This window comes from Lepidothrix coronata, unplaced genomic scaffold (assembly GCF_001604755.1).
Source record: "Lepidothrix coronata isolate B3197 unplaced genomic scaffold, Lepidothrix_coronata-1.0 Scaffold330, whole genome shotgun sequence".
Taxonomy (NCBI): Eukaryota; Metazoa; Chordata; class Aves; order Passeriformes; family Pipridae; genus Lepidothrix; species Lepidothrix coronata.
Window position 1 is genome coordinate 373,972 of NW_016690510.1, and position 8,333 is coordinate 382,304.

Here is an 8,333-nt window from a genome sequence, read left to right on the forward strand (position 1 = left end):
CGGGACCCCCGGGGACCCCCCGAGCCCTCCCGGCGCTCCCCGGGCCCCCCCCCCGCTCACCCTCTGCATCTCCGGGCGGGGCCCGATGGCGGCGGCGGAAGGGGCCGGGCTGGGGGTGGCACCGGGACACGGGGGGCACCGGGAGGGGGTGTGGGGTACCGCGGACCCAGCCCCCGCACCCACGGGCCGGGGGATCCCCGCGTGGTTTGGGGGGCTCTGCCGGGGCGATGGCGGCCGCGATCGCCCACCCCGGCAGCATCGGCCACCCCCCAAGCGGGGCTGCTCGGGGACACCCCCCCTGCTCTCCAAGACCACCTTCCACCCCCCCAAATCCCGAGAAACCAACCCGGCTACTCCGGGCGTCTGGGAGCCCCCGCACCGGAGGGTCCCACACTGGAGGGTCCCACACTGGAGGGTCCCACACTGGAGGGTCCCACACCAGGGCAGGAACAACCAAAGCCACCGCGGGTCCTGCCCCTGCAGCCCGTGTGCCCGATCCTCCCAGAACCCACCCGGGGTGACTCCCAGTGCCCCCAGCCGGGACAGGGGGTGTCTGTGTCCCAGCGTGTCCCCTCAGTGAGAGCCCTCTGGTCCGTCCCCAGGAGCACGGGGGGGTTCAGTGCCACCCCAGCGGATGTGACGGTGACCCCGGGGTGGGCTGGGTGGCCACGCTGGTCCTGAGCTCCCACCTGGTGTCCAAGGGAGGTTTGGTGGCCACAGGGCGCGCTGGAGGGTCCCGGCACTGTCACTGTCCCGGTGGCCCCTTGGTCACGGTGACGGTCCGGGGGCTGCAGCTGGCACAGCCTTTGCCGGGACTCAGGCTGGGATTGAGGCTCCAGGGAGACCCCCGTGTCCCCCCATTCCTGGACAGAGCACCCAGAGCTGCTGGAGCCATCAGAAGCTTTTATTTTAAATAACCTCAAAAAATAGAATTGCAGAGAGCAGAGCTGGGGGAAGAAGAGGGCTGGGGCGGGACCCCGTGCCCGGCTGGGGCTCCAGTGGTGGCTGCCCCACATCGGTCCCCTCAGAAGATCCTATTCCCTTTGGGATGAAGCAATGGCAGGTCCCGGTGCCCGTGGCCAAAGCTCTGCCCGAGGCTGCAGCCCCCTGGCCACTGGCTCTGTCACACCAGGGGGGACACAGAGATGCCAAGCAAAGCCCAACAAGCATCCCATGCCCCTCACGCCCCTGGAAGCCCCCCCAGCCCCCACCAATATCAAGTCCCAAAGCACAGTTATCCAGAGCAAGCAGAAGCACAAGCTGCCCCCCCCGCCCCCCCTGGACCAGAGGCATCTCCAGGTCCCTTCTGGAAGCAGAGCTGACCCTTTCCAGGCCATTTTCCTGGCTGTTTTCCCAGTGCTCTCCCAGCTCCTCTGTGTGGAGCCAGACTGGGGATCCCAGGTCATCCAACAGGAGAAAGGGCCTCAAGACTCCTGCAGTGGCAGGGCTTGGCTCTTCCATCCCAACCATGTCCTTGTGGAATGTCATCCAGTCTGGAACAGCCTGGAAGGTTCTGGAAGCAGCTGGAGCCCTCTCACCCCATGGCTGCCTCCAGTGGATGCAACTTTTAAGCCACTGGATCCAGCTCTTCCCAGTCTGTGTGGCCGGAGCCAGTGTGGCAGATCCAGGTCCAGTGGCACCTCCTCCAGTCCTTTGGTGTCTTCCCGAGCCAGCAATGGCCCATGTCCCAGTCTGGCTCTGGTTTGCCCCATCCAACCCCCCCGAGGCTCCTCCAAGTCCCAGCGTCACGTCCAGCCAGAGGGATCACCCTGGCTCTGACCCCTCGGCTCCGACCCCTCAGCTCCATCCTTGTCAGGGTGAGTGTGGGAGCTGAGGGCCGGCCCTTGCCCGTGGGGGTCTTGGTGGGGGTCCCAGTGCAGGGGAGTCCCAGACAGCCAGGGCAGGTCCCAGTGCAGGTCCTGCTGTGGGTCACAGGCGGCCTGGACAGGTCTCAGTGAGGGTCCCAGTGCGGGGGCAGGGGTGGGGGTCCTGGCAGGGGCCCCAGCGTGGATCCTGGTGCACATCCCCGTGAGGGTCCCGGGGGGTTACAGACAGCCGGGACACGGGGCTGGTTTTTCCTCGATGTGCTCCTGCTCCGGCGCTCCCGGCGTTCCCGGCATTCCCGGCACGTGCTTCTCCTCGAAGGCCCGTGCGCAGCCCCCGGCCTTGGCCCAGAGCTGCCCCCGGGGGGGCTCGGGGGGGCGGGGGGCCAGGCAGGCAGCACAGCAGCACGGGGGGGGCAGCCCCGGCGCCCTGGGGCCCGGACCCTCCCCCGGGCACTTGCACGGGGGCACCGGGGGGGCTCCGGGGCCCGGGGGGTGCTCGTCCTGCATGAGCTGCAGGAGGATGTCGGCGGCGCCCGAGGGGCTGTCGGGCCGGGCCGGGGGGGCCCCGCGGGAGCAGGGGGGCAGCAGCAGGGCCGGGGGCTCCGGGCCCTTGCCCAGGGGGTCCCCGGCGGAGCAGGCGGGCGCGAGGCCGGCGCCGTGGGTGCGTCGGTGCCGCAGCAGATGGGCCTTCTGGCTGAAGCCCTTGCCGCAGTCGGCGCAGCGGAACGGGCGCTCCCCCGTGTGCGTGCGCAGGTGCACGGCCAGGTTCACCTTCTGCCGGAACCGCTTCCCGCACTCGGCACACGCGTGCGGCCGCTCGGCGCAGCCGTGGGGGCACTCGGGGCACGGCTGGGGCTGCTCGGCGCAGGGCAGCGGCTGCTCGCAGGGGTGGGCGCGCTCGGCACAGGCGTGGGGGCACTCGCCGCAGGCGCGGGGCTGCTCCACGCAGGCGTGGGGGTGCTCGGCGCAGCCGTGGGGCTGCTTGGTGCAGGCGTGGGGCCGCTCGGCGCAGGCGTGGGGACACCCGGCACAGGGGTGCAGCTGCTCGGCACAGCCGTGGGGCCGCTCGCAGGCGTGGGGCTGCTCGGCACAGGCGTGGGGCCGCTCGCAGACGTGGGGCCGCTCGCAGACGTGGGGCCGCTCGCAGGCGTGGGGCTGCTCGCCGCAGGGCCGGGGCTGCTCGAGGCAGGGGTGCAGCCGCTTGGCGCAGGGGCACTTGGCGCAGGCGTGCAGCTGCTCGGCACAGGCGCGGTGCTGCTCCGTGCAGGGGCGATGGTGCTCGGCGCAGGGCCGGCGCTGCTCGGGGCAGGAGTGGGGCCGCCCGCGCGGGTTCGCCGGCGGCCCCCCGTGCTCGCCGCAGGCCTCCCCGCAGGGCCCGCAGGGGAAGGGGGCCCCGGCGGGGTCGGCGGCGCCGGGGGCCGTGCCGGGGGGCCCCGCGTGCACCCGCTGGTGCACCCGCAGGGACAGTTTGCTCTTGAAGCGCTTGGGGCACTCGAGGCAGGTGAAGGGCTGGCGGCCCAGGTGGGTCTTCTGGTGGGCCAGCAGGTTGGGCTTCTGCGCGAAGCGCTTCCCGCACTGGGCGCAGGCGAAGGGCCGCTCGCCCGTGTGCACCCGGTAGTGCGTCACCAGGTTGCCCTTCTGGTTGAAGCGGCGGCCGCAGACGCCGCAGGTGAAGGGCCGCTCACCTGTGTGGATGCGCTGGTGTGTGGCCAGGTTGGTTTTGAGGCTGAAGCGCTTCCCGCAGGTGTCGCAGCGGAAGGGGCCGCGCCCGCCGGCGCCGTGCCCGTGCCGCAGCAGCCGCTCGCACTGCGCCAGGCTGCGCCCGCACTCGGGGCACGGCCAGGGCCGGGCCTCGCCCGCCCGCGCCGGGGGGGACCCGGGGGGCAGCTCCGCACCGGGACCGGGCTCGGGGGGGGCCCCGGGGCACGGCTTGTGCCCCGCGTGGCTCTTCTGGTGGGCGACGAGGGCGAGCCAGAGCCCGAAGCTGTTCCCGCACTGGTTGCAGATGAAGGGCTTCTCGGGGGGGGCCGTGGCGTCCCCCAGCCCCGGCTGTGCCCCCGGGGGCCCCAGGAGGGGGGGGCCGGGGGAGAAGTTGGGGGGCGCCTCGGGGGGCCGCAGCAGGGGCACCTTGGGGCAGAAGCCGTCGCTGCAGTGGGCGCAGGGGAAGGGGGGCTCGCCCGGGGGCGGGGGGGGGAAGCCCTTCTCTTCGCAGGGGAACAGCTCGGTGCCCTCGGGGGCCTTCGGGGCGGGCGGGAGCGGGGCGAAGGGGGGGTCCTGCGGGGCGGGCGCGGGGGGCAGCAGGGCGGGCGCGGCCCCGAAGGGCGCGGCGGGGGCCGGGCCGCGCGCGAGGCAGCGGCGCTGGCGGGGGACGTGCGTCTTCTGGTGGGCCTTGAGGGACACCTTGTCCTTGAAGCACTTGTGGCACTGGGCGCAGGGGAAGGGGCGCAGGTCGGTGTGGGTGCTCTGGTGCGTGACCAGGTTGGTTTTCTGGGTGAAGCGCTTCCCGCACTGGGCGCAGGCGAAGGGCCGCTCACCTGTGTGCACCCGGTAGTGCGTCACCAGGTTGGTTTTCTGGTTGAAGCTGCGGCCGCACAGGAAGCAGGAGAAGGGCCGCTCGCCCGTGTGGATGCGCCGGTGCGTGATCAGGTTGGGCTTCTGCCGGAAGCTCTTCCCGCACTCGGGGCACACGAAGGGCGTGTCCTCGGCGCAGCCCCGCGCCGGCCGCGCCCGCGCCTTGCCCTCCTCGGGGTGGGCGCCGTGGATGCGCTGGTGGGCCAGCAGGTTGGCCTTCTGCGAGAAGCTCTTGCCGCACTGGGCGCAGGGGAAGGGCCGCTCGCCCGTGTGCACCCGCCGGTGCGTGAGCAGGTTGGGCCGCTGGCTGAAGCTCTTCCCGCAGTCCCCGCACCGGAACGGCTTCTCCCCGGTGTGGATCCGCTCGTGCGTCACCAGGCTCTGCTTCTGCCGGAAGCCCTTCCCGCACTGGCCGCAGCGGAAGGGGCCGGGGACGCCCCCCTGGGCCCCCCAGCAGCCGGCGCGGGGGGCCGGGGGGTCCCGGGGGGGCTCGGGGCCACGCTGCCCGCCGGGGAACCAGCGGCCGGAGCTGCTGCCGGCGGCCGGGAACAGCTCCAGGGAGCCGGCGCCGATCCCGGGCTTCTCCTCGGGCTCCACCTTGCTCACCCGCCCGGGCTCCACTGCACCGGAGACATCCCGGAGTCAGCCCGGCCCTCGGGGAATTCCAGCCTGTCCCTGGATCCAGCCCCTCCCGCTCCATGTGGGACCCCCAACATGGAATCACCGTGGTCTGTGGCCCCCCAAACAGCCTCCAAACCCCCCCTCGAAGCTCCCAGTTTGTGACACCTCAAAGTGACCCCAAAAACCCACTGCACTCCCCAGTTTGTGACACCCCCCCAACCTCCTGCACCCCTCGGCCTTGCCTGCAGTGGTGCTGGGCCGGTGCCAGCAAAAAACTGCCACTACCTGGCCCAGACTGGTCAAAACTGACCCTAAATTACCATAAACTGGCCACAACCTGGTTCGGAATGGCCTAGAAAGGGGGCAAACTGCCCCAGGATGACAAAAACTGGCCCAAAACTGCCCAAACCAGCCCAGAATGGCCAAAACTGGTTGAGAATGGACATAAACTGGTCCAAACCGGCAAACACTGGTCCACAAAACTGGCCAAAACTGGCCTAGAATGGCCATAAATTGGTCATAAATGGCTGCAAACGGGTCCAGAATGGCCACCAAATGGCTCCAAAATGGCTGAAAACTGGCCCAAAATGGACATAAACCAGCCCCACACCGGCTCCAAACTGACCCAGAATAGCCCCAAACTGCCTTACACTGGCTCAGAACGGCCCCCCACTGGCCCCAAAGCGTCTCTGAAGGTCCCAAATGTCCTCACACGGTCCCAGCCCGTCCCTTCCCCCCAGTCCCAGCGCTCCCCCGTTCCCGAGGATCCAGACTCACCGGCGCAGGGGCTGCCCAGGGCCTTGGAGTCCTCCGGGCCCGTCCGCGCGGCTCCGAACGGCTCCTCCGGCGGCTTCATCCCAAACAAACCCACCGGCTTGAAGAACCGGTACCCTGGGGGGACACGGCTGTCACTGGGAGAGCCACAGTTTGGGACCAGGGGACTGTCACCCAGAGAGTCGGGATCAGGGGTGGAGCTGCCACTGGGAGAACTGGGAAGGTGGGATTGAGCCGCTCCTGGGAGAACTGGGCTCTGGGAATGGGGGATGGAGCCGCTCCTGGAGAACCGGGTTCCAAGTGAGGTGGGATGGAGCCATTCCTGGGCTCTGGTTTCTTCCCGCAGCCTCTCCCACTCCCGGGAATCCCCCGGAACACTTTCATCGTCCCAGTTCAAAGCTCCCACAAAAATGCGCCGAGCTCCGAGCGGAGAATTCCCCACCCCCCGTCCCACAGGGTCCCCTGCCCGTGCCCCCCACCCACCTGTGCAGGGATCCGACGGGATCTCGGCGCCGACAGCATCCAGCTGGGATCCGGCCCGTGGCGCCGGGCTCAGCCGGGAATACGGGAGCAGATCCAGGGCGTGGGCGGGCTGGGGAGGGGGCAGCAGCTCAGCGGCATTTGGGGGCCATTTGGGGCCCCTTTGTGTCAGTTGGGACATTTCCCTGGGCAGGGATCATCCCCTTGTTCCTGCATCCCAAATCCCAGGTCCAGGCCCCTTGCTCCAGGATGGAGCCCACGGCACTGGAGCACGTCCTGCCCGGGTAACAGGGATGTCACCCCACTCTCCCATGTCCCCTCGGGGGGTCCCAGCTCCGGGGGGGCTCATTCCCACAGGAAATCCCGGCACTGGGACCCACTGGAATTTCCCTCAGCGTAGGGAAGCTGCGGCCCCTCCGTGCCTGTGACCCCATCAGAGCAAGCAGGGCTTGGCAGAGCCCCAGAGCTGAGGGAGGAGCCCCCACAGATCCCTGTTCCCCAAACCAGATCCCTGCCCCCCCAAACCAGATCCCTGTTCCCCAAACCAGATCCCTGCCCCCCCAAAACCAGATCCCTGTTCCCCAAAACCAGATCCCTGTTCCCCAAACCAGATCCCTGCTCCCCCAGCAGATTCCTGTTCCCTCATCCCGACCCCTGCCCCTAAACCTGATTCCTCTCCCTCCAAACCAGATTCCTGCCCCCTGAGCTGGGGGCTGACCCCCCCCCCGGACCCCTCCCCCAGGATCCGCACTGGGGGAGGAACCTTCCCTGAGGAGCCGATCCTGCTTTTCCAGGGACACCGAACCCCCCAAGCCCCGACCCCCCCCGTGTCCCCCAGGATTCCCCTCATGTTCCCAAGCCCCAGAGCCTGGTGGAGGGCAGAGCTGGAGGGGGCCCCGCGCTCCGGGACTTCCCAAAGCGCCGATTTCCCGGAAAAACTCTCGGGGGGTTCCAGGGGTTGAGAAAAAAAAAGCACGGGAGGAGTCCCGGGCCCGGGAATCCCCCACAACGTCCCCCCCAAAAGTCCCGGGGTGGCGGAGCAGCGGGGGATCCCGCCGGGAATCCCCCCGTACCTGGGGCGCTCCCCCCGCGGACATCGCTCCCCCGGGGCCCCTTCCCGGCCCCTTCCCGGTTCCTTCCCGGCCTCTTCCTCAGCCTCTTCCCGGGCTCTTTCCCGGCCCCTTCCCGGCCTCTTCCCGTCCTTTTCCTGGTCTCCTTCCGCCTCCGACTCGCTCAAATGGCCGCAGCAGGGTCCTGGGAGAGCGGGAGAGCGGGAATGTGAGTGGGAATGGGAACAGGATGGGAGCGGGAGCGGGATCGGGAGCCGGGCCCGAGGAGCTCGGCAGCCCCGGAGCGGACTCGGCCTCCCCCCGCCCCTCCTCCTCCTCCTCCTCTTCCTCCTCCTCCTCCCCCCGGAATTTGGGGCGCGGAAGGGCCGAGCGGGGCCGGATCCGACTGCGAACCGAGAGAGCTCGGGAGAGCTGGGAGTTGTAGTTCGGGATGGGATGGGACGGATGGGATGGGAGACAGCGGGAGCGGCAGCCGGGAATGGCCCTGGGGCCGGGAATGGCCCCGGAGCAGGGAATGACCCCGGCACGGCAACGGCTTATCCAGCCGGGAACAGCCCCCGAGTCAGGAATTGCCCCAGGAGCCGGGAACAGCCCCGGTACAGCATCTCCTGGACAACCGGGAATAGCCCCGGGGCTGGGAATGGCCCCGATGCAGCCTCGTCCTGCCAGGAATGTCCCCGCGAGCTGGGAATGGTCCCGGCACGGCCTCGTCTGGGCAGTCAGGAATAGCCCTGGGAGGCAGGAATAGCCCCGGGACAGCCTGGCCTTGTCCAGGCGGGAATAGCCCCAGGGAATATGGAATAGCCGGGAATATGGAATCACTCGTTAACCGAGAACAGCCCCTGGAGCCGGGAGCAGATCCCGATCCCGGGCTCGGGGGGTCGCGGTTCTCCTCGGTGCCGGTCGGGGGGTCCGGGATGGCCCCCCCGCACCAGCACTCCCGGATCCCCCCCAGCAGCTCCTGCGGGAGCCTCGAACCCGCCGCTGCCCC

General features: G+C 69.8%; 2 protein-coding genes across 2 annotated transcripts in view; both read right to left on the reverse strand.

Annotated features, from left to right (window-relative positions):
* LOC108509046 (zinc finger protein 316-like) overlaps window positions 1–88 on the reverse strand; it is a 4,756-nt gene extending 4,668 nt beyond the window's left edge. Inside the window, exon 1 of the mRNA XM_017838276.1 lies at window positions 61–88. Within this exon, the coding sequence (XP_017693765.1) occupies window positions 61–69 (9 nt within the window). The 5' untranslated portion in view covers window positions 70–88. The remainder of the gene's footprint in view (window positions 1–60) is intronic.
* A 1,957-nt stretch (window positions 89–2,045) lies between these two features.
* Window positions 2,046–8,333, reverse strand: part of LOC108509047 (zinc finger protein Xfin-like) — an 18,351-nt gene continuing 12,063 nt past the window's right edge. The window contains exons 5-6 of the mRNA XM_017838277.1: window positions 4,173–4,828; window positions 2,046–4,100 (exon numbers count right to left, since the gene is read on the reverse strand). Coding sequence (XP_017693766.1) covers window positions 2,046–4,100; window positions 4,173–4,828 — 2,711 coding nt within the window. The remainder of the gene's footprint in view (window positions 4,101–4,172; window positions 4,829–8,333) is intronic.